This window comes from Gallinula chloropus, assembly GCF_964237585.1.
Source record: "Gallinula chloropus genome assembly, chromosome: 24".
NCBI classification, from domain to species: domain Eukaryota; kingdom Metazoa; phylum Chordata; class Aves; order Gruiformes; family Rallidae; genus Gallinula; species Gallinula chloropus.
This window is the reverse complement of record NC_140109.1, coordinates 408,759-434,367: the sequence shown is the minus strand read 5'-3', so window position 1 is coordinate 434,367 and position 25,609 is coordinate 408,759. Positions and strand designations below refer to the sequence as shown.

The 25,609-nt window shown below is 42.8% G+C and overlaps 2 protein-coding genes across 2 annotated transcripts; one reads left to right on the top strand and one right to left on the bottom strand.

The window, feature by feature from the left end:
* Window positions 1-3,005: 3,005 nt before the first annotated feature.
* On the bottom strand, window positions 3,006-4,541 carry BTG4 (BTG anti-proliferation factor 4; the record flags this gene model as incomplete). Its single annotated transcript, XM_084274864.1, has 4 exons — window positions 3,006-3,179; window positions 3,328-3,523; window positions 3,692-3,829; window positions 4,369-4,541. 4 exons carry the CDS (start codon window positions 4,539-4,541, stop codon window positions 3,006-3,008), a joined length of 681 nt encoding a protein of 226 aa, XP_084130990.1.
* A 14,821-nt stretch (window positions 4,542-19,362) lies between these two features.
* On the top strand, window positions 19,363-25,121 carry LAYN (layilin; the record flags this gene model as incomplete). Its single annotated transcript, XM_084275071.1, has 7 exons — window positions 19,363-19,429; window positions 21,848-22,145; window positions 22,622-22,779; window positions 23,145-23,183; window positions 23,534-23,617; window positions 24,304-24,406; window positions 24,764-25,121. The coding sequence occupies 7 exons, from the start codon at window positions 19,363-19,365 to the stop codon at window positions 25,119-25,121; spliced, it is 1,107 nt and encodes a 368-aa protein (XP_084131197.1).
* Window positions 25,122-25,609: the final 488 nt, after the last annotated feature.

Here is a 25,609-nt window from a genome sequence, read left to right as displayed (position 1 = left end):
AATTTGACACAAACATCACTACTTACAGTGCTAAAGGCAGATAGAAGCCAAATAAATATGGAAGTGACAACTTCAGGAAAAATTGCAAGTACTCCAAACAGCTCGAATAAGAACTCCAGGAATGAGAAGTGTTTGGACTAAGTTTGGTTTAAAACAAAAAAATCCAATTGAACATGCCATTCTTCTTGTTTAAAGACTTCCACATACTGAGATACATGAAAGAGGAAAACTAGTGAATTGGATAATATAAAGAATTTGAGAGAAAGCTATTTGCCTCTGCTGTTGGTTGGTTTTATTGTGAAAATATTTTGCTAGACAGATGTCTGTTACTCTTCCCTTTGGAGGAAACACTCTACCAGGGAAGAAAAGACTCAGTACACAGAGTCACCCCTAACTTAGCCCATCAGCTGAGGCACACATAAATAACACCACCTTTCTAGACTTTAACTGGAAATTTCACTGGAGCAGAGTTTTGGGCATTGCCTAAGGGTATTAAGCACTTCAACTGAAAAGAGCTCTTAATGCATGAAAAACGATATGAGAAACGCAGCATTATACACTTATATTGCAGTGTTACTTCTTTGACCAACAAAATGAAAATAGATTCATCTCCATGAAACACTGCTGTTCTTGCAGAAACAGCAACTACTTCTTGCAGTACAGAGGCTGCCTTGATGACTCAAGAACAGTAGTTGACCCTGCAACCCTTCCTACAAGAGAGTTTGTCATATATCAATACAGCATCTCCATCCTACCGTTTCTCAAGATTTCCCATTTATGGAAGTTTAAAGCACTGATATTTATTAATCAGTGCTTCCAGAAGATGAGTTATAAAAAAAGCTTCTTCAGCCAACAGGCTGCAAAGCATCCACCAGCTTTAATTGAGAATGGTGAGTGTGCAAACATCAGAAATTTCATTCCAACCACAGTTTCTCTGTGCAACCAAACCAGGGCCTCACCACCCTTGCAGCAGAGAATTTCTTCCTAGTATCCAACCCAAATCTACCATCCTTTAGTTCAAAATTATTACCCCTTAGTCATATCACTGCAACAGCAAAGGACTGTTCTGAAGTAAAACCTCTGCCCCACAGAGTCCATGGTTATTTCCTAGAGTTAATGGCATCTTTCTTGAACACTTTGCTTACCTGATCCCTGCATAATATTCTGATAAAACATTTCCTTAGCAATGGAGCAAGGAATCTCTCCTTTTCTCTGCACATTTCTAAGCACACTAAGGCTTTAGTCCAGATAGTCTCCAGGGTCTTTCATAACAGTATCAAATAAATAATAACAGAAATTATGGTGACAGCCAGAGCTCCAGGGCTGGCATACACTTTAATTTACTTAATTAGAAAACTGGCAGGATGAACTACTATGATTTGCTAGTGTTTGTGTTTGGTTTTTTTTTTAAACAGCCTCCATTTTCATGGGGTATTTGTTGGCTCTGTGTTCTCACTGCAAATCAAACCTGACATTTAAATTAATTTATCCCATTAATCCCCCTTACTTTGCAGATCTACTGTACATACACACTTTTTTTACAGAAGCATTTTCAGGCTCCAGAAATTAACCTGTGTGCTGCTGCCAGCATACCTCCTAGGAACACCATGGACAATGCTTTCTGAAATTGCCATACCAAGCTCACCTCTACCAGCCTATAGGATATTTGCACATCCATTAAGTTCTGGATCTAGGAAGCAGAATGCAAAAGTGCTTTATGCTTCATTCAAATCATTAAAACATCATCAAAAGCAGTACCATGAAAAGCGTATTTGAAACCCCTACAGAGAGGTAAGCTAGGCTACAGTTTATCAAGCACCTATGGCTTGACACAGCCAGAGTAAGCTTTCCACACCCACTATGTCTTAGCTAAAAGTCTACATTAGTTTTAATTCTTCCTCTTTGGGTTCACTCATCCTGGCAGGCCTCCGACCTGAAACTGGCTTTTGTAGGATAAATAATGCTTCCTCTTCAGGGCTACTAGTCAGCAGGTTTTCTCCCCAGTGGGACTGCAGCAAGTAGAAAGAGCTGCAGTGACAAATATTTACATGAGTTGTTAAGTTTGGACAAACTAGTTTCTGTAGCATTTTGGCCAGACTAACCAGCAAGACACAAGCTATTGACATGAACTCTGCAACACTTATGACCTATCAGTTTAATTAGCAGGCAGTTACTGAGTAGGTGGCAAGCCAATAGAAAGACACTACAAGTGAACAGAACAAGGTTGTGTTGATTCTGATTGAAGCCACAATTTTCACTCAGTACTTGAAGCAATATTCCAGAGCACAGTTTTGAAACCCAATAGCTTTCTAGCAAGTTCTTTTCCAGGGAAGAGGAAGTCTTCATCTATATGGATTAGCTACAAAACAGCTTGACTCCAGTTGCCCAGGGCAAGGAGAAATAGTGCAAAGGGCAGAGATATATTAATTTATAGCTGTGGAAAGCTACAATACTGTTTATTTACCAAACTCTCGTGCCCACAAGACCTGTAGTCAACAGGCCAACTACACTTTAGAGGCAAAAGCCCAGCTAGAGCCACAAGCCAGTCTTTCACAGCTGCATGAAGCTTCACTCCAGGGGGAGCATAGAAGTGACTCTGCTTGTGATGTTTAGATGTTTTGCTCGATACAGCTGCCCTCAATACCTTTGCCAGAAGGAAGGAGACCTTAAAAACAATTTGGAAGATGTTTTTATTTTCCTTAACTTACTCGTGTTTCTCAGCAAAAAGCTTTAACTCCCTTCAGGCCCCTGACAGCAGCTCAGACAGCTTTAAAAAGCGTAAGTAAATTTATTGATATACGCATTTCCTTTTTAACTTACAAGTAGAATCTCACATTTTTCAAGCTTATGCTAACATTAATAAAACATTTAAAAAGATAAAACAGATTACACAGTAAGAGATAGGGATTAGACAGTACGTGCTTTCTATTTTTGTGAAACTCCAGTGCCAGCATTCATCCCATAACTCAGTGTTTCAACAGCCTACGACAGGTGCAGCCACAGATCTACCGTTTGGTATTGATCCAGTGGTATCTATCAACACGTGGTCCCATTAAAGCAGCTGTTGACCTGTAGAGTTTGTAACCCCTGTGCTGGGCATAGTATGAGCCATCAGTCATATAGGTCTTCCTATGAAGATACTGAGACCAGGACTGTATGGGTGCCTTGCAGTAGTCAAGCTAAACAGCAAGAAAGGAGATTAAAGTGTTTGAGAGTGTGAACATGAGACTGGCCCTCAGCTGATAACTTTATTACAGTCCCATGATGGAGCCCAGGGTGCAGGTAGCAGTTCTTACTGAAAGCCACGAACCATTACCACATGCTTACCTGATAGACACTGTTAGGATTGCTGACGGTAGGGATAGCTTTTGGCTCCTTGTGAAAGCTCTCCTCATCTGAGGAAATGCCAGAATGATAGTCTAGTGCTGCTCTGTCAACAGCATAGCTGATCTGCTGAGGGAGCTCCAGGTTCTCCTCACCTTCAAAGTGCGCAATCGTGAAGGGCCTGTTCTTCTCACCATATCTGAAAGGTATTTGTACAACACAGCTCTGCACTAACAATATGGACATATGTTAGTACTCAGCTGACACTAGTAAGTGCACCCTCAGACACTAAGTCTCCAGTAACAGGCTTGGAGTTCATCAAGTTTGTACAGGGCATTGCTATATTAGTCACAGCTTATCCACTCACCTGCAACACACCTCAAATGGATCAACCCATAGTGTCATCTCTTTTGGCAAACCAAGCTTACTGAAGTCCACATTGCTCTCCATACAAGCTTGCTCCAGCAGTGGATCTCTTGTCTGATGTCTGTTTATCCTTATACACCTAATTAAGAATAAAGTGCAGCTGAATTTCAGATTTCACTGAACTCTGCAAGTTCTGCTCAAGCAAGAATACGCTGAAGTCCACTATTTTCTCAAGACATTTGGCCTGTTGATGCAATCTCCCACTAACCCAAACTACCAAATTCACCTAAAAGGAGGTTTTCTAACCAAACAAGCCTTTCTTTAGTTTGAACACATAACAGAAACTCACTTCATCAGTAATTTAAGATAATTAAGAGTAGGTACATTTCTACAAGTCAGTTCAAGACCATTTGAATTCTGTGTTCAAGAAGTTAGAGAGTTACTCAAGACACCATGTGCATAGTGTCTTAATTTGTCCACACCAGCTCTCTAGTTACACCTGCACTTCCAAAATACACGCATCTTTACCAGCTAATAACACCTCTTCCCTCGAGCTTAATGGGTAGCTACAGGGCATTTCCAGTCCAAGGACTCCGGGCACTGGAAGGCTACTCACTCATCTTGAGTGTCACACAAAGGCTCTACTCCCCCTCCCCTTCTACTAAAGGGTCCTCTTACCTGAAGGCTTGTCCTCTGGATGGATTGTCCAAGTACCAGTGATCCTTATACTTTTCAAACAGAATTGTTGTCAGCTTAGCTGCAAACATCTCCATTTTATGCTTGCTCAGCTTGTCCTCTCTTTTCACTAGCCTTGTGATAAAGAAGACGGTGGCAGCAATTTCATCTTTCATTTTAAGTTGAAGCACAGAAGGGGCTTTAGCTGTTGGAGAGTCATCAGTAGAGATGAGACACTACACTAGAAAGATTTAATAACATTAAGGTACTATCAAGTTCCAAGGATAGATAGTGAAAAGCCTGTATATGCCATGACAGATAAAGCCTAAATAAGCCTAATGGCCAAATAATTGATAAACTTACTTCTGGGTAGTGAAAGCCATTTAATGCATTATTAGAAGACACACTAAGCAAGTTAACAGAGCATTAAAAGAGAGTTTAGAAGACAGTACCCATTATGTACCACTTCCATATTACAGTCAACAGCCAGCAGCTCTTGCTACTACATGGTTCTTTTATATACAATGAAAACCACAAACATTACCGTCCCAGCCCAGAATTATCCAAAACCTGTTTCATAAGCAGCTTCAGAAAGTCACCAAAGAAATACAGCTTATGCTCTAAACCTATGTCACTTATACTGGCTTAGGAGAAACAAAGCCCAAACCCTCCCTCACAATTCCTGTGGCCCAGCTTCTTTGGGGTTTATATAGAACAGGAATCCACGTGGCTCTGGGGAAGGTAATAATATTCAGGTGTGCACTATCATGCTAACTACCATGCAAGGTTGAAAGCTATTTCCAATCTGTTTGAGTCCTTTCCAATATCAGCTGTGTTTTCTAAGGGTATTTCATTGGCATGGTACTGTATTCTGTTGCATCCATTGGTCTATCTCATAAATATCTCTGAAATATTTAAGGGAAATATTTACCATGAAAAAAAATACTAGGCTTATTAATTAATTATTAAAATGGCACTTGGCTGCCTCTAGGAGACCTTACACAACAGTAAGTTTCCTTACAAAGCCCTCGCATTTGGCATCGCATGACTCTGTATTTATCACAGGGTTAATTTTCCTAATGAGCTAAAGAAATGCTTACATTATTAGTAGAGATTATCTTTTTTGAGACATTTCATGGAGAGCATGAATGGTTCTGTTAAAGAGTTCAGACACAATCAGTTGCTCAAACATGAGTGCTTCGTTGTTTGAAACCAGGCACTAATTAGCAGGGACACAGCTAATGTGCTGGGGCACATGTGAACAGATTGTGAGACGAGGCAGGGAATAAGAAAAATAGGGCTGCAGGCACACCTTTACAGAAGACAGAAATGTACCCTAAATCACGAATTATCACCTAATTCTGGATATCTTTTCTGCACTGCTCACAGAGTTAGTTCCTTGCTCTTTACAGGTTCTTTCTACATCACACACACACAAAAAAAAACTTAGAAAGGAATTTAGTACAAACTCTGGTGTTAAAGAATAAGTAATAAATTACACCAAAAAAAAGTGTCTTCAATTGATTTTTCTCACATATCAAAATACTTGCTTAACTAATGGGCACCTTTCAATAAGTACTCAAATAAATGAGAAATCAAAGTCTGAGGTAGGTAGATAGATAGATAAATAGACAGACAGACAGACAGACAGATAGATAGATAGATAGATAGATAGATAGATAGATAGATAGATAGATAGATAATAAATCTTCAGAAAAAGCATTCACCAGTGTCAGGAGCTTTAATATAGTGCTCTAGTGTTTGGAACACAAGAGTGTTCTTATGTGCTCTGCACTTTGTTAATCGTGATGACACATGAGGATTTTTCTCCATACACGAGCCATGAGTCATTCCTTCCCTTTCACATCCAGTGCAAGAGAGCAATGAAGCCTGTTCCATGCTATTTGGAGAATGAACTAGGACAACAGGAAACCACCACCATCCACTGCTGGTAAAAATTTCCACACAAAGCTTTTTAGGAGTGGGATAGCCTCTTTCTATGCAGCCTGTGAAGATCTTCACTCGCTGCTGCCTGTCTGCATCCGGCATGCCAAAATCAGCTCTGTGCAACAAACGAGCATTCTTGAACAGGAGAATTGGACTTCCATGCCTAAGGCCTGAATTTTATCCTAGAGATTAAACTTACTTTAAAATTGGCAGGCAGTTGATGGGTCAGTTTCCAATCTGAATGCATTCCTTCAAATACTGAGGGCTGTGTTTACAGACACATCAGTTTTAATTTGCTTTTAAACATCTGTTGCATGGTAACATGTCAAGAGCGGGAAAAAAAAGCTCTCAAGTGACTTCTGATCACATAGGTTTTGCTGAAACACATAGGGCTGCATAAAAAGTGAGTGTAATAAAAAATGAGGCTTTGTTTCTCATTTTAAGAGTGAATCCATCAACGAGGGGGGTTAGACTAACAGATACAGCTAGATGCCAGATCTCCTATAAGTAGGTCTCAATTCCTGACTCGTTGTATACCTCTGAATAGTACTGGAACAATCTTCAATCCTGAGAGGCAATGTCCCATGAATTTTTAACCCTGTGGGATTTACTAATAACTCTGCCAGAGAAGCACACCAGCATTCTCATCAAGCCCCCCCCCCCCATATAATTTCCCCAAGAGAGGACACTTCATCAACTATCTGAAATGTCTTTCTCCAACCTGTCCAGGCAGGCCCTGAGAGTCAAGAAATTCTGTGACAAAAGAATGAAGTGACTAGATTCTACAAAGGACAACCAAAGGGAAGTCTGAATCCCTGCAACACCTCCTTTTGTGGAGCTGTTTGTTCTCACAGCTAACATACAAACTGCAAGTCAGAAGTAAACAAACGCCTTGCCTGAGAAACTAGATTGCAGCAGTGCAATCAGCCATGCAAGAAGGTGCTATTCCTTGGATGTTAGGTGATAAAACTCAGGCCAAATGGCACACATTTATAATGACAGACATGAAAATTTAAGCAAAGTTCCTGGCAATTCATCCAGTTGGCTCTAATTATTAAGGCTGTCATCAATACAGAAGTTAAGTTTCTGAGAACTTTTTAACTTATTTTTAATATCAGTCAGGAGTTCAAAAGTTGATGGCACAGAAAGCAGAATAGCAGAGAGTATTCCTGGCTTCCCATTTTAGTGACAAGAACTGGCTCTTTTAAATTGATTGATCAAACTCAAATCCTTCATAATGCTGTCAGTTTTCCATGGCTTGAAGAAAATGTAGCCCTCAGTACTCTGTGTGGGTAACAATCAGCTAAGAAACAGAATTTCAGCAGGCTATCCCAATGTGAGATCCATTAAGTAGCAGTCAATAGATTGCATTCCCATCCATTCCCTGTTGCATCCAAACAGAAGCTGTAAGCAGGCCAGCAGATTTGGCAAAACACATGATGGTTAGCCAAGTGTTCTGATTGACATGATGCATGAGATAAATGAGTAAACATTTGTGCCTTTTGTTAAATGGTGCCATTGGTTATTAATCCTTATTTGGAAGAGAAAAAAACCAATCCACTAAAAAGCACTGCTTTACAGTGCCTGGATATTCATGGGGCTGATCCAGAGCTGACTGGAATCAGTGGAAATCTGTCCGTAGACTTCAGTGGGATTCAGATCAGGCCCCTAACTCAGCACAAGCATTCTTAACCCGATTAAATCATGGGTCTCCTGGGTCACCAGGCAAGCCTGGACATGAAGTACAAAGGGAAGGAGTCAGACACAGTTTCTCTAGTAACTGCAGGCCAAACCAAGAGCAAACACTGCTTCCCTAAAAACACTATGGGCAAGAATCAGCCCTGCAGAACTTTTTTCAGTTTTCTTGCTTTAAAGGATTGAGTACATTGAATTTACAAAGCAAAGTGCAGCTTGCTAGTGGCAATCTTCCTTCTACAAGCCATTTGATTTTGGGGGATGATGGAAGACAGACGATTTCTCCAGGTAAGCAGCTGAAGTTCATAACTATTGACATAAAAATCAGGTCGTAACTATTGATATAAAAACCCAGCACCAATTCAATGGACTATGCCCTTATGTCAGAGGGCATAAGAAACCTTGTATCTGGATGTTAAACACTTATCTCTTTATTTAAATCCTGTGGTCTCTGTTCAAACTGAAAAAAGAACTCTGTTCTTTGACTGACAGAAGATAGCAACTGATTCCAAAGACACAAGCTAAAACTTTAATACGGTGACTACTCACATATTTTTCCCTTTCTGCTTATATAAATAGGCACTTTCTGGGTCTGATGAAAGGGCTTAAGAATAGGTTTTTCAGAAATTAACCACATTTCAATTAAGGTTTTCATCTTTACTTGATTACTTAGTTACTCGTTAGGTGTTATGTAAAAGCCCAAGTGATCGGTACTTAAAGATAATTCTTCTGGTTAACTATTTTACCATGAGTACTGTATTTTACTATGCAAAGCACACATGACCATGCTAACTACACTAATAAGGAGGAGCCTCCTGTCCAAGGAAAACTCTCACTGGTACAAAAGGTCTTTGAAACAGGGTCACCCATATTGTGCAGGTAAGCAGGCAAACTGTGATGGTATGATGGTGTCACACAGGGCAGATGCAGGAGATATGCATGTGTCTATGTATATATACACCTGATAAGGTGTAGATATATATATGGTATTCCACAACTGCAAATGATGTCCTGGCTCACAACTTGTTCTATAACAGTTGACTTCAGGACCTGCTTCTACCTTTATTCTGTGAACTGTCATCTTCCAGAAGAGAAAAACTGCAGTTCCTGGGGCTACATCACCATGTTTAGCACCCTCTAATTCTTCTAATTTAATCCTTATTAGAGTACAGGAATTGAGAAAAGCTAAAATTCACTTGAAGAGAAACCTAAGTGTTTGAGCTCCACATAGTGCTAGAAATCAATTGAAGATCATCAATCTTCAGTGACAAAGCAATAAAATATAGGTTAAAAGAATGGTGCTGCTCTGGCATGTTCTAAAATTAGAAAAGGCTGCAAAGCTCTCTGGGCTTATTTTATGCAGTCTAAGAGCTACTGCTGTAGCCTTGTAAATTTTTCTGCTAATGTAATCAAGTGTTGATTACTTTTGTCATTTTTTTCTCCCTCCCTATTTGCATGCCATGATTTTCAGAAATGAGGAGATCTGAGCCATCCAGCTGGACACATTTTTCATGGGCCTTACAGATGCATGCAGTTCTTGAAGAGGGTGGGATGCCCAGACATTTTTAATGGACAAGCCCTTCAAAAGCATCTCAGGTCAATTAGATAACCCAGATACATACAGAAAGTCTCATTCTTATGGTGCTTGTGGATAACATCACTAGCTAAGAATCACACCTTGTCACTGTTGCTAACATAGCAAGGAAGAGCACATTGGTTTTGTCTTTCAGTTCCTTCTCCACAAAAAGGGGCAATGCAGAACACAAAAGGTCTTTTTCCTGCTCTGCCTCTGTGCTTGCATGTAACAAAGCACAGCCTAAAGTGGGGACAGTCAGCACTGTACCAATCCATATGGAGTTATCTATCCACCTTCTACTCCTCCAAACACAAGAGGCAGCAGGGTGAGGTTGTGTTGGTGCTAATTGTGAAAAATTAAATAGCAAAGGCTTACTTAAGGAAAGGAGAACAGAAATGGAAGGGAGTGAGAGGCCAGCACTGAGCAGCCTAGTACCAGAACCATTCATTCTTTTGAGCTGCCAGACTGCCTCTTTTGGGGCCTCTTCTTCTGGCAGCAAGAGTCTCGGTGTGAATAAAATCAGGCTGAAGCCACAGCATCCAGGTATCAGCCCAGAGGCACCTTCTTGAACTGCCACATGTAACCCTAAAGCCTGGGTCACCTTCAGTGCCTATGGCCCAGCCTGTAGCCATCTGCCCACAGGAGCAGGGCGGAAACCCTGTGTGTGCTCCCCATTGGCCTTGCCCATAGAAACCTCTTCCGCAACAAAACCTCCACGGCAGGAGCCATGGTTCAAAGCAACGGCCCAGTCTCCATGCGCCAGCCCCAGCGGAGTGGCCATGACAACGGCCTGTACACAAAGGTTACAGGCGTGGGGCTGACCCACAGCCCAGGCTGGGGACACTCCGACCCAGGAGTCCCGGCGGAGGAGATGGGGTGCCCAGGGGCTACCTAAGGAACCATTCCCAGAGGCATGTCTGCGCTGCAGGGTGCTCAGATCGCTGTGCCAGCCGTGGGAAAGGGAAGGAAATGAAGAGGGAAGAAGTTAGCTGGTCTTCCCTTTCCCTGAAATCTTTTAAAGCATTTTATGGTACATAAATCCTTTGCAGGATGAACACAAGGTAAGCTGCTTGCGGGTAAGTCCTGAATCACTTCATGCATTTTAACAATAAGGCATTTATGGGTGAAAGCCAGCAAAAGGTGGTTTATTTTCAGACATTGTCTTGTTCATGATTTAGGAATAGCCTGATAAATCTATATAAAAGAGTTTTATCACGTTATTAATTACATACACATGTCTTAGACATGAGGAACACTTGATTATAACTACTTGCACATACTCAGTTTTGTTCTGCAGAGCAGATTTGGCAGTTTCTTCAGCTACCAAAAATTAGTGTTAAAGATTTGAGCAGCCTGGTACCTGACTACCAGCATAATCCGTGTTTCTGTGTTTTTCTGGGGAAAAGAAAAGCTTTCTGAAGTTCAAGGAAGTAGTGAAATTCTACCTCTACTGTTCTTACTGTTACTGTTACTGTTACTGTTACTGTTACTGTTACTGTTACTGTTACTGTTACTGTTGCTGTTACTTAGTTGCATGCAATTTCTTCTGAAAACCTTCAAATGGAAATTGCATGAAACCCTCAGTGTAAGACATTAACTCAAATCGCCCAAGTAGACAACAAGGATAAGTTGTATTATTGTGACATAAGCACTGACAGCTGACATGCTGTACATCAGGTAGAATGTTATTCATGTTGAATGTTTGGGTTTGGACCAGTTTTGCAGTTATATTTGCACTTCCAGCTCTGAACACAAGTACGATGAGTCTGCGTTCATGCAGCAGGGACTGCACGCCACAGCTTATCTCCTGCCCCATTTCCATTGTGGTGCAGTATAATGATTTAAATTTTAGTGTTTCATTGCTTCGTCTTTGCTCTCCTGAAATGATCTTTGTGATGCATCCACTGCAGTTTTTAATTATTAAGAGCAATTCATTTGTGATATAAAGGATGTTACTATAACTATTGGAAGCGCTTTCCTTTTTTTCTAGGTTTCAATGCCATGACTCCATCACAAGAGTAGTGCTTGGTTTGTAGGCAGTGTAGTTAGCTGATTGTATCCATTGCTTTGCAATCACTAACTTCACTGCCATCAAAACAAGGCACAGGATTCCCTGCTACAACCTCAGTACAGAAAACTGCACTGCAGAACTTCCTCATGGCATCCTTATTCATACTGCAAAATTACTGTGAATGTTTATTGATTTACAGCTTTATTTCCAGAATTTTAGCTGTCCAACAGAAGCGTGTGCTTACCTTGGCAATGTCAAATGAAGTCTTAGATTTCTTGAAGTTGGTGCTAAAATACTTAGGAACTTTCCTGGACCAAGAATGCTGTCTTGTGTTTAAATTGTTTAACCACATGAAGACTTATTGTGTACTTAATTGTTTATGCACCGAGACTGGACTCAGACTATTTTGTCTGCACCCTTCAGTTCATGTCAAGTGTTGGGAAAATAATTTTCCTTTAGCTTTCATGTCTTATTTAACAAGTGAAGGGTGTTTTGAGCAATGATTAGATATCAAAGTCACCATATGCGATAAATGTATTTTACTCAGACCACTTGCTTAACATTTAAGACTTTTAATAATTGAGAAAATACTTAAGAATGCTAGAACCTACCCTAAGAGATTTTTCTATCAAAGTCTAAGTCTTCATCAAAGTAGGAGTCGAAAGGTTACCACCTCTTTCATCAGCCTAGTTACTAGGCAGTGTTGTTAGCTGATTGCCTAAAGCAACAATCACTAGCCACACAGCCAGGTAAAAAGGCTTGGAAGATATCTCAGTAGAAACCAGGCACATGGGAATTTTGACAAGACAGAATAACCCCTCTGCAGAAACACCCAGTAGGCAAGATGGTGAAATAAGAGAGTGAGATGTTCTGGGCTCCTTTCACCCATGCAAAAGGCATCGGTGCGTTTGTCAAGCCAACTGAACCGTACCTTGCTCTGTGATACACTTTGCAGCTGTGTGGCACACAGAACACTAAAAGCTGTGAGAATAAGTGGCAAGTTTCTTCCCAAGGCCTGCAGACATCAGCTCCCTTTCTGATTATGTGTGTGTCAGCCTGATGCATGTCAAATGCCACTGGTTTCACACTTAGCTCCATTTACTCTTGGCAACACGAGGCCACCTGCCCAGGAAGGGATCCCACCCTGTGAGGAATTCCTGCCTGCAGCCCTACACCACCTGGGGGGCTGCACAGCTATCTGCAGGGTCCTGCACCTTCCCCGGGTCCTCATGCTCCTCCTACAGCCCCTCTCCAGAGCCTCACACCTCTCCTGGTGCTCTCACACCTTTCCTGAGGCCTCACATATCCTCCTGATACCCAGCGCTTTCCCAAGGGCCTCACACCTTCCACCTAAACCCTGCACCAGACACCCCTCTTCCACACCTCTCCAGGCTCTTATGCCCTCCCTGCACCACCACCCCAAACCCTCCCAGGCACGCTGAATGTGTCTTTGCTTTCCAGAGAGAAACACTGCTCTCCATGGCCCACAACTTTCTAGAAGTAAGTATGAAGTACGGGTCGCTCCCAGCTTGCTAAACCTTTGTTGCCTAGGTTTCTCAGAGTAATTAATTCTCAGGAATAAACAATGACCTATGCTGATAAACGCTGAATGACAGAAGAGCTACAGCCCTGAGTGTGTGTCACTTGGGTATTTCGGCTGATACCTACTTTCTTGGGATGCAGACACCGGGATCTCTAACTTTCTGAGTGGCCCCAAAGTACATTACAGCTCAGCTGCCATTTGTGAAGGATGGTGCTAGTAGGAGCTCACTTGACTCCCATTTGTCTTATTTAGAAAAACAGTGAGAGAGAGACTCTTGGAAGCTCAAAGCATGGAGAAAATCAAACTAAAAGCTAACTTCCTCTGGTGAGAACCACTGATCCCAACTCATTTTTCATTAATATTTCCATTCACCACATGTCATTTGGTGGAATACTGGAACTTCAGGAATGATGTGATGAACAGGAGTGAAAATTGCCTGGATCCATCCCACTGTATGGTTTGCATGATGGATCTGATTTCTTAGGGTTAGTTTAAACTTCTTCCCAGCTAAGTCACGCTGGCTTGGGGCAGGGCTGATAGTAGTGGGCTGTGCACTTAATTTCTTCATAGTGAGCACATGTCTGTTTTGATTTAGTATCTAAGAGCAGCCAACTGAGAGTGCCCATATGCAAAAGTAGATGATTTTTTGGGGAAAAAAACACCAGTGCTGCATGCACTTCCAAACAGAAAATCCTGGTGTGAAGCACAGCTCAAAGCATGAGTTTATTTCTTAGTTGTCTTAGTTATTAATAGATCTTCTCTATTAGCCTGTGCCCAGCAGCAGCGAGTGCCAAGAGTTCATTGAATGAGAGATGCGGGAAATTTGGTAGTGGGCAGTTATTAAATCTGCTTGCATAGAAATACTTCTGCCTCAGCCTGTCACTTGAGGACAGGTTTAGGTGGTATTTTTAGAGACATATAATTCAAGAACTGCTAGGCTAAGCCATTTCAAATTTTCTAGAAACTACTCAGCTGCAGAATAAACTGTAGCTGTTAGCAAACCACATCAGAACTGAATTTATAGATGATGCTCCTTCCAAAGGAAGGCATAACCAGGATATAGCAGCATCTTTCAGACTGAATCCTTCTGGACTGCCCAGAGACTTCCGACTTAATGGAGTTTTACAAGAGCTAACATCAATCCAGCATGCAGCCACCCACTCAGCACTTCAGCCGTGTGTAACTGGTGCACAGGATCGATGCAATGTGCATGCTATGAGGGGGGTGTGTATAGAGATATATTCACATTTGTGCAGTGACTCGAGCATTACACTGGCCATGAAAAGAAGCAAAATAAGTGACGTGTGATCAGTGAGGTTCACATCCTGCATAGCAGTGGGATTGGACCAAGTAGCTTGGAATTCCTCCTGCTACTTTGTGAAGCAAAGGGAGATGCAGACAGCAGTTGTGTTTGCTGCTGAGATACTAACTTCTGCTGGAGCCCTCGTTCATCTAACTGCTGAATTAGTGTTCCACATGTATGCCATGAATACAGTTCACACAGATAATGGAAATTAAAACTAGCATTAAATACTATATTAAAATGTTCAGCCAGACTCTGTAGTTATTTTTTTTTCTCTCATTTTAGTAAAACCTTCCATATTTTTTACTGAAAACCCTGCAGCCTATGTTCGGGAAGCAGGCCAGATGGGAGCAATATGCATGAGGTGCAGGGAAGTGCTGAGCTCTGCAATCCTTTCCTGCAAGTCAGCAATCCTCCTTTTCTAATTAATAATTCCAAAATGCATCTCATCCATTATTATCAATTAGCCTTCTTTCTGAGCTCTGGCTGAAGCTAGCAACAATTCCCTGAATCCTCCATTAATTTCTTTACAAATTCAGTAACAATAGTTGATGGCAAGGTTTTTGCAGCTTTGGGCATGGGACAGCCATAAAGATGACTGATTAATTTCCATGAGTCAATTATTTTATACAACTACAGGACATGCTATAAGCCTCACTTAAGTCTAAGAAAATTAAAATTAATGCACTGAATGAAATAAGAATACTGTTCACATTATTATCAGTCACGGGTGCCATTTACTGTTTGAATCCAAATTTCAGGAGAGCAAAACCTGGGAGCTCTGTTGTGTGGATCTGAACCACACTGGTGGAGGCTGACAGGGAACAGGGCAAGTGTGGGATCTTGTAAACTAGGGACATGGGACTGAGGAGGGAAACTGAGTCACAGCAGAAGCAGCAACTATAGTGCTGTCAGAATGACAGGGAGGACTGTGGCAGCACTTAGCTGAAGGCCCTTTATTCTATACAGAGATACCCAATGAAAGGACCTCAGTTATTTAAATTGAGCCAGTTTTAATACAACTATGGGCATCTAAATTTCTCTGTTTAGTATGCCAAAGGAATCTTTACTGCCTGTCCATTGTTAGTTGCTTATTATTTTTCATTGTTGTCTCTAGTTTTTTTCTCACTGAATCACTGAAACTCTAAACAGAGTTATTGAACTGGCTGCAGGCTTCACATGCTCCGCTCCCCAAGAAGGTCTCATAAACTAAATTTGAGCAATAAAAAAGGAAGAGGTCCATTTAGACTTTTTTTTGTTGTTGTTATCAGTAATGAACTCTAGATTTACTGATTTAATGGTTTTGCTTGGCCTGGCCGGATGTTTATCAGAAGAAGAAAAATCAAGAATAAGACGTCTGTATTGTATTAAGGCACTTCTTTCCTTCAGTTGTAATTTGAAAGATACAAAGCAGAGATAGATGAGTTTTTACCCCATAGAAGGTTAAACATCTGTCCTCCTGAAGAACTACATATCCTAATTTCATTACACAACAGTAGAGAGTAGAACTGAAATTTTAAAGCTGATAAGTGTAGTAATTTGAGAAGTAACTTGGAAAACAAGATTTCAAAGGATACTTTCAGGAATGACGTATTCATTTTAGACATAAAAGGCTCCTTTTTCCTTCCTCCTTACTCAACCTTTTAAGTCCTTCTTCTCAAAGTTTATTAAAATGCTGAACCAAGTATATCTCCTGTGTCCAATTTCTATGCGTTGAAGCTGGCTCTGAAAAAAAGCATGAGTCTCCTTCCTTCTGACAGCATAACTCGGACGAGTTTTATACACTGGACCACTCAGGTACCATATTAGCACATTAAAAAATGCCAAACTCTTTCCTATTGCTGCTGTAGTCTTTTGTTTCAGTTTTTATATAAACTGTACTTTTATATAAACTCTATTTTTCAGTCTTCCAGGACAAACAGTAAGTTTAGAATGAACTACTGATCATTAACGACTTTATTCAAGAGAGACGATTTCTCATCCACATAACCCAAAGATCAAAACTAATCCAGTAAGACCATACTTAAATTTTAGTTTGGGTATTTTCTTCCTTTGTCTAAACACTCAGGACCTATTTTGGTGGAAAAGATGTTCTGGTACTACTGATATTAGCAGTAGTAATATTATCATTATTGTTAATCATGCTTATACTGTATTAATAGCTGTTATTATAATATTGTTCTGTACTTTACTTCTTTGTGTTTTATCTATGTCCCTAGATCCTAAAAATTATTCTGCCTGGATGTACTTCATCATTCTTGTGGACTCCTATTCAGATTGTCTCTGTCCTCATACACACATCTCTAAGATACACAGGGTAAAACAAGCCTTTGTAAATACCTGGCATCACCTGAAGCAGACTTCCCTTAAGTTTAGGTCAGTGACATAGGTGTGACATAGCTAAACCAGGCAGTGAAGGAGTCCTTGATTTGTAACAAACACGAGGCCTGAGGCTGCTGACCATCTGGCTATGTCAGGCTGTTTCCTTTCTGGCGTTGGACAGTGACCTCCTGAGTGATGGGAATGCTGTTATTCTCCAGTGACAACATGTGTCTTTTAAAATAAACACATCCCTGCAGCTGTCAGGTAAGGATTATGCGAGCAGAAACACAAGTTGAAGGTCATCCACCCTCACTGTTAATCTGGGATTGAAAAGAATTGGCAAACTGCCCCACCAGACCTACAACAGCCTGTTCTGGCTACATGTGGCATTGCACTTGCTTCCCCTTCATGCTCTTTGCCAAAGGGGTTCTATTTTTCTCAGATTTAACTGGCCCTGTGCATGTAAATCATTGCTCAATTCAGGACAGACAGGATTTTCTTTTTAAGTAGTGGCTGGCTGATTCTTTACACGTTTGCTGCTAATACCACTCCATGCTGTGAATTTGGGGCGGTTGCTTTTGCCCTTAAAGTACATCAGCACTGCCCTGTCTACTCCAAAATATTCATCTCCTTCCTCAAGCATAGCTGTGTCGCTCAGATGGGAGCTATGAGGACCGAAAGGTGCATTTGGACCATGGGTGAAGCTTCAGTGTGAAGAATTAGAGAGAACAGCTACCTTTACAGAGTAGGTGCTCTCCACTCCTAAAACCACATCATCTTTGAAAATGCTGACGAGGTGCCTCACAGCCCTTGATTCAGCAATTTCTTCCTTTTAATGAATACCATTTAAATTATTTAAGTAAGGCCATTTTTCTCATACTGGCACTACTTTAAGCAAGATGGTGTCATTGAATACCTGCAACCTAAATGCTGAGCAATGAATCTGCAGCTTCCAACCATACAATTTGAAAGCAAATATATCAGGTAAATACTGGGCATCAGATGGAATTAATTTCTAATGTGACTGCTCCTTCAGAAGCTCTAAAAGGAAAATAGAAGTATGTGGAACAGATACAGAAGGCTGAAGGTGTGATGTCTCCAGAGGTGAGCAGCTGCAGAGTAGGTATAAGGGAACCACCTACAGACTTCTTCCTTCCATCATCAGATACTTACAGAAGGAAAGTTGAAGCTGCCCTGAAGCTGTGCCAAGGACAACTGGTGGAGCTCTGTACCTGAAATGACAGTCAATTGTATGGGGGGGGGTGTTAAGAATCATGTTTTATGTAGCAGGTTATGGCCTGTGAAGAAAACTATGGTCCAGTTCATCAAACTATTACTGTTTTATTTTAAACATTTTCATCTGAAAAGTACACATCACTGTATTTACTGAAGCAAACCCAGAGAGAAAGGATATTGATTAGTGCTCGATTAATTTAGATAATTGTAATGGTATGTTAGCACTCATTACTAGGAAATATGACCATACCAATTTTACTAATGTCTCATAAAATATTTATAGTCTGTATTGACCAAGATGATCCCTGATTCCAGTGACAACTGATTAATGGCAGAGAAAATATTTCATCTTTTGGGAAGAGCTACATCTGTCAAAATATTTTCTATGGACAGAATAGACACTCTTAATGACTCTTTTTTTTTCCTTCAGTAGGTCCTCTATTTTATTGTTGCTCATCTGTTCCCTGATTTCAGCAGACTCAAGAGTTTCATATGCATATAACAGATAACATACTGTGAGACAAGGCCAGGGATGGGGGGAAGGCTCAGTTTATTGCCTCCTCCTTGTGCAGGAAATTAAAACACTTCATTTATGGGTTTTTGGGAGTCATGAAAGCAAAAGAGCAGGAAAAGTGCAAAACTGTCAGTGAAGCAGGAGGTTGGAACTCTGTGATCCTCGGGGTCCCTTCCAACCCAGACCAGTCTGGGATTCTCTGATTTTGGTGCTCTTGCCCCTTCCTGCACCCTGCAAAATGCCCTGAGAGGCTGAGCCTTTGAAGTCTTATCTGGACACCTGGTGTTCCTGAAAACAGGGGCACCCCAGCTTCCTGGCCACCTGGAAGCAGGCTTAGCATCTGTTGCAGCTTGAAACAAAGTTCCCGTGTTCTGTTTTCTGTCTTGAAGCAGTTTCTTAACTGCACATCGGCTTGGGGAGTGCCAGCCTCTCGTTTCAGGGGCCGCAGCTGTAGGTTCTACTGTTCATACGCTGTGATGGACGGAGACGCTGCTGGGGCAGTGAGGTTATAAAGCTGGAGGAAACACGTGGGAGTGATGAGACCTCTGAAATGAGGTACTGGGGGCAGCTGAGACAGCGGCAGCAGGAGAGTTGTGTGCTCGATGTGTGCCCGAGGCGAGAGAGGCAGCTGCCCCCGTGAGAAGCGCGAGCAGTGAGGGAGGCGGGTCCCTTCTGCGGGCTTTGAGCCCCGCGGAGGGGCTGAGCCGGGCCCGGCCCGTTGGCTCGGAGCCTGGGGAAGGAGGAGGCGGTGGCGGCTCCTCCCCGCTCCCTCTCTTCTGGCGCGGCAGCGGGGCTTCGGGCCACTCGCGTGGGGCCGGGCGCGCAGCACATGCCGACGGAGCCCGAGACGATGCTGGCGGCCGCGGCTCTGTGCGCCGCCGCGCTGGGGTGGGCTGCGGGCGCCCGGCTGCTCAGCGGTAAGGCGGCGCGGGGTGCGGACCCTTGGGGGTCTCGGCGCTGGGGTCCCGCGGGGTGTCCCCCAGGCTCGCAGCCCCGCCGGGACTCGCCCCGGGGCGCGGAGCGAGCGGCCGCTCCCTCCTTTGCGCTGGGAGGGCTCCGGGTGGCATCGCGGCGTCGGCAGGGATGAGCGCGCGGTACCCTGCGCGGTAACTTCTCCCTCGCGGGCGGGCGCCAGCCCAGCCCTGCCCCGCGGAGCCCCCGCGCTGGGCGGGAGCACCCTGCGCGCCCGGGCGCGAAGGGAACACAGCGATAGTCCGGTTTCGTTTCCCTTCTTCCAGTATAAACAGCTCCTGCTCTTCCTGCCGCGTCTCTGCCTCGGTTCTGGGAATTTTAAGCGCTGCCCTGGCGAACAGAGCTGCTCTTGTCACCCCACTCTCAGTGGCAGTTCCCAGCCTGAGCTCCCAGCCAGCACTGGGCTGTCCGAGCCCTCCTTTGGGAAGCCTCTTTGGATTATCGGTCTGTCCCTCCGGGTTTTGTGCAGAGGATTGGTACCTATCGAGGTGCCTTTCGCAGAGGCAGATGTATGGCAGCTCAGGGTCGGGCCGGCGGCTCTGGGTGTGATACCCAAGCTCTTGTAGGGCACATAAATGGGATGTTTCTGTTCGACTTGGCGGGTCGGTGTGTTCAGCAGAAAGTCTGAAGCCTGTGAAATGTTCATGTTGTGATGTCTGTAAACATGCTTTTGATTCTGCCGTGCTCTTGTCTGCAGTGGGACTCCTGTGCGAGCGAGTGTGAGGGCTCAGCTGCCAGCTGTGGGGCTGGAGATGTACTTCTTTGCATTGATTTTTGTACTCTTCAGTGTAATTGACTGATCCCCAGTCTCTCACATTACCAAAGCTCACTGGAGCCAGCAGGCTTCGAGGCAGATCCCATGTAGGCAGTGAGGAGGTAAAGGGAAGATAAGAGGAACCCGTTCAGCATTGGTTAAAGCAACATATTCGATTGTCCCCTGTTACCTAAACTGTATTTGGAAACATACCTGGCAATGAAGTCTGTCTAGCAATCTACTACAGTAATTTTTTCCTTAGCTGAAAGCAATGGCAAGTTTGGCTGATGAGACAGAGGTTTTTCTGCCAGTAAATTGGAGGGTGGGGGAAGTGTCTGTGTGTCAGAAAAGAACATGAATGCAGTTTGTGATGCTGTTTCTAAAGATTTGCTGCAGGTTTTTTTAATAACCACATGCTGTGTGTGTTTTTCTTACCACTTTCACACTGGCAGTTGACATGACACTCAGAAGAGGTAAGGTTTTTTGCCTTTTTAAACCAAATTGCATGAGAGTTAAGTTACCAAGAGAAACACAGGTTATGCCTATATATATTTAAATACTGCTTTTGCAGTACAGGCAGGTCTAATTTCTGTGTGAAATGTTAGCAGACTCTGATTCTGAGTGCTTAACTGTTCAAAAATTCCAGTCTGAAAGGTGTTTGAATTCCCACTCTTAAAATGGCCATGCAGGACCATGTAAGAATAAAGAAAAGCCACCACATGTGCCATGGAGGCATTTATAATGACCTGTCTGCACATCCCATTTGTTCTGAGTACATTACAAAGGTTGCTAAATGTTATTCTTCTGTACAGACACATAGGTTAGCAGCTTGTGTCTGTGGTGGGCTTGAGAAGAAATATTTACTGAGTAAAACAAAACTGTTTGTTTCTGCAGTCTAAATATTGGGACTGTTCTGCTGAGAAACATCCAAGAGTGTATTTTTAGATTGTGTATCTCTTCACTTCGATCTTGCTTTTCCTTCTAATCGGAGTAAGCCATGCTGCTTCATGGATGAGAGTCCTTGGCTTAGGACAGCCTGAAAACAGGCATTGTTTATTTCTTGGTCAGTCAGTAACATTGTGGTGCAGAGAAATACTTGCAGTTGGGCTGTGTGAACATGATACACTGCAGTATATACTCCATGAAATGCTTACATCTACCCCAGAAGATAAATTATTGTTCTCTCTGCTTGTGTAAGGTGATCTCTAATTCTAGCCATTTAAACTCCTTAATAATAATAATAACAACTTTAAAAAGCTACTTAAACCCTTGTAAAGACACCCTCCTTTTAAAAGGCTGCACGTGTCAGCTTGCTCTCTGGCACAGCATCGCTTCTTTGTAATGAGCTGCAACAGCCTCCCAGTCACAGAAGATTCTTGAGGGAGGTGAGAGGTGCAGAACACAGAACAGCAGTGCTGTGCAGACAAACCCCAGCTGTTGCATGCAGTAGGAGTTTGGAGATGCCATTTGCCAGTCCAGTACTACAGGAGGCTTTTTACCTGTGTTGTGTTTTCAGTATAAACTGTTGTGCAGTGCAGAACTCCAGCAAATGGGAGTATTAGCATCCACTGCTGGTACTAACAGGCATGGTTTCTTTCCATTCCTGCAGGACAGACAGTTTGCCGGGGTGGAACACACAAACCATGCTACAAAATAGTGTATTTTCACGATGCCTCACGGAGGATCAGCTACGAAGAGGCACACCTTGCCTGCAGAGCTGATGGCGGCCACCTCGTCAGTATTGAAGCGGAAGCAGAGCAAAGGCTGATTGAAAGGTTTATTCAGAACCTCTTAGCTTCCGATGGAGACTTCTGGATAGGGCTCCGGAGAAAAAAGAAGGAGGTAGACAATAGCACAGAGTGTCAGCACCTCTACTCCTGGACAGATGGCAGCTCATCCAAGTTCCGGTAGGTACCCAGGAGTGATTCTGGGTATGTGAGTGAGTCTGTCCCCTGGGCAGTGACACTTTGCAGGCATTGGGCATCGAAGCCAGAGAGCAGGAATTCTTTTGATAGATGATTTTGTAGAGGTCTGAAATTGTACAGAGAAAGTGAAAGTTCTGAGCCTTTACTCAGCCTCGCAGAGGAGTTCCAGGCAGTGAGGTACTCTGCCCTTCCCAGTCTTTCTTGAACACCTTGCTCACTGAATTCTCTTGAAAAATAAGAATTCCTGAAAGAGAAGATACACTGTAAATAATTGTTTTGTTACCATTCCTACTTCTACATGGTGGAAGCAGGGGCTGAGGGTGGGCTGGGGTGGGGTGTGTTGAGCTGTCATCCTCTCTGCTTCTGCCCTCTGTGGCCCTTGTAAGCTGTGTTGCCATCTGAGCTTCTGTGGTACCGTGGGAAGTGACGTCAAGTCTTGCTTGTTTGTATTTTCTTAGCAACTGGTACGTAGATGAGCCATCCTGTGGGAGTGAAATCTGTGTTGTGATGTACCACCAGCCATCTGCCCCACCAGGTGTCGGAGGTCCTTACATGTTTCAGTGGAACGATGACAGATGCAACATGAAAAATAACTTCATTTGCAAATATTCTCTTGGTAATGAGTCATTCTCTAGCTTTAAAAAACAACCTGCTTCCAGTCTCCAAGAGGAGGTATGAGGACATTGCAGTAACAGATAGGGAAATCCTTTCTTAGCTTCATTGGAACAATCTGGTGGGAGACAGAGATGTTTAAATGTATGCAGGAGCTGGAGCAAACAATCTCAGTATCTAATATCTGTAGCTACTTGCCTTGGAACTTGTATGAATTCTCAGAGGATTTTATAAAGTGTTAGAGAACCCAAATGGGGTCTGAGAGAGAGGAAGCACTAAAGAAGGGTGCTCATGTTACTAGACTATATTCAGTACACTTGGTCTGCCTGTTCAAGTTTGAGAACATTGTGCATATCTTTTTCCTTTCAGAAAAGCCAACGAATGCTCCAGTAGAGAACTCTCAGCAAGGTAAGTTACTGATACCTGATTGAGGCTTTTTTTAATGATATGCCACCTTTGGGTAGGAATGCTCTCTGCTACATTCATGGTCATGGACGCTCACAGACTGAAAACTTACGGAGCAAGAAGCTTCCCTGAGGCTTAAGCACTTTCCTGGTGCTATCCTACAATCCATTCTGCAGGAACACGCTCCATGAACAACTGCAAGAGTAGCTGGGACTGCTGGTCACACTGCAGAAATGGAAACAGCAGAGTACCAGTGCACCTTACACATCTCTGCAGCTGGAAGTCTCTTCCCTTTTTATGATTCTTAAACTCTTTCAAATAACTACAATATTCTTTAATCTGCTTCTTTCCAGATGTTGCAACAGAGCTCTTCAACCCAGTATTCCCAGAAGAACACCATACAAAAGATGCTAATGTAACGGTTGTAGAAGCCAAAGGTATGTTGTGGACTCAGCAGCTGGTCCTCAGATGTGGCTGCAAACAGTTAACATCTCAGTTTGAAGTGTTTGACCCTAAATGTAGAAGGCTGAATTTAGACAACTGCTTCTGGAATTAAAAAAAGCTTCCCTCAAATCTTTGCCAGTACAACAAACTGCTTGCTGTGGCTGCCAGAATGTTCTAAACCTGAGGCTGTGCAAAGAATTTTGGGTCTGAAGAAAATATTCTATGGCTTCTGAATGTCTGTGTTGTTAATGTATTGTTTGTAAATATATGAAAATTTTGCATTTCTTCTTAAGACACTGACTTCCCTCCACAAATTCAGAGATCATAAAGGACATTTTGCGCTCTGAAGTATTTTGGCTGGGTGTTCCTAAGCTTTTAAAAGACATTATGTCTCATTGACTTGCACTACCATTCCCTTCTTGCAGTGGGACAGTGAGGCTTGTTGGTTCCTCATGTTGAAGATTTGAGCTGCTTCTACTTTAACCTGCTTAACTAGGTGATCAGTCTGTTAGGCTTGCTGCCTCTGACAAGTGGATACTGATAGTTAATGCACAAGACCAGAAGCCCGTTGAGCTGTGATGCTGCTGCCTTTTGCAGCTGTTAGGTTTTCTATGAAGTTCTGTGCATGTCAAATGCAACTGGAAATGAATAAAAGCTGCAATCTCACTTTTACTCCTAGAACCTCTTCAGAGACTTACCTACATCCTTATTCCCAGCATTCCTGTGCTGCTTCTCCTGATCATTGTGACAGCCAGCTTCTGGTTCTGGCTTTTTGCTAAAAGGTAAGTGACTTTTTTTGCAACAAGAAATGAACCTGAGATACCTTCTCTTCCTTGCTTTCCCTGTATGCACAGTAGCTATGCTGGGGATGCTGGCTGTGGTTTTGGGAGTGTCAGTGTCATGTTTTGCTGCCTTAGCATTTCAGCTGGCAGCAAGGGACAGGTGATGCTTCAGTGTGTAGCCTGCTGCCACACATCTGGAATGGCAGGTCATGACAAATGTCATCCTGAGTCCAAGTTCTTGAGTGTCAGCTTTCCTCAGGGGTCAGCATTAAATGACTGTATGAGGTGTGATCTTGTTTTCTATTTGCCTCTGTAATGAAGTGTTTTATGACTTGTCCTCTTTGCTCCATCCCTAAGGAGACGGGAGCAAATAGATGGGAGCCCAAAGGAGGAGGATGCGTGGCTGTCTAACCCCAGGAGGAACAGTCCAAATCTGGATATTTACAAAGTAATCAAGAAGCAATCAGAAGTAGATCTGGCTGGAACTAGGCCTGAGACTAAGAACTCTTCCTTCCGCACGCAGGAAGATAAAGTGTTTGACGGTCTCTCCAGGGATTATGATGATGCAGCGATGAACACATCAACCAGTGGCTTTGTGACGCTGGCCAGTACTGAAAGCGGCTTTGTCACCAATGATATTTATGAGATTTGTGGAGATCATGTGGGGAGGAGCAAGGAATCCACCTGGGTGGAGAATGAGATTTATGGATATTAAGGAAATAGACAAAAAAAGCCCTGGAATATGGATGACTAGAACAGCAATGCAAGTTAACTTGCACTCCCTATGCACTTGCTTTAATAATAGTGTATGTGATGCTTATCCTGGTTCTGCCTTGTCCCTATATTCTCTTTTTTTGAAAGAATATGGGGTTTTAAAGATCCAAACTGCAAAGGATGTATGCATTTTGCTTTGCATCAAGCCCCCTTTGCCCCAGGAACGGCTCGTTAATACTCTTGATTCTTTTTTTGTACTCCAAAGACATGTCTTTGAAACTGAAGAACAATGGAAAATCCCTTTTTATTTAACTGACCTACTCTTCAGAGGTGTGAAAAAGTCAAACACTATGGTCACACTTGGATTCTCACGGGTGTCCCCCCAAGAAAGCTGCCATGCTCACAGCTTGGTGGTTTCCTCACCTCCTGCCTATAGCATGACAGACCCTTCACAAGGGGGGTGGTGTGGTTTCTCCTTCTTTCCCTAGA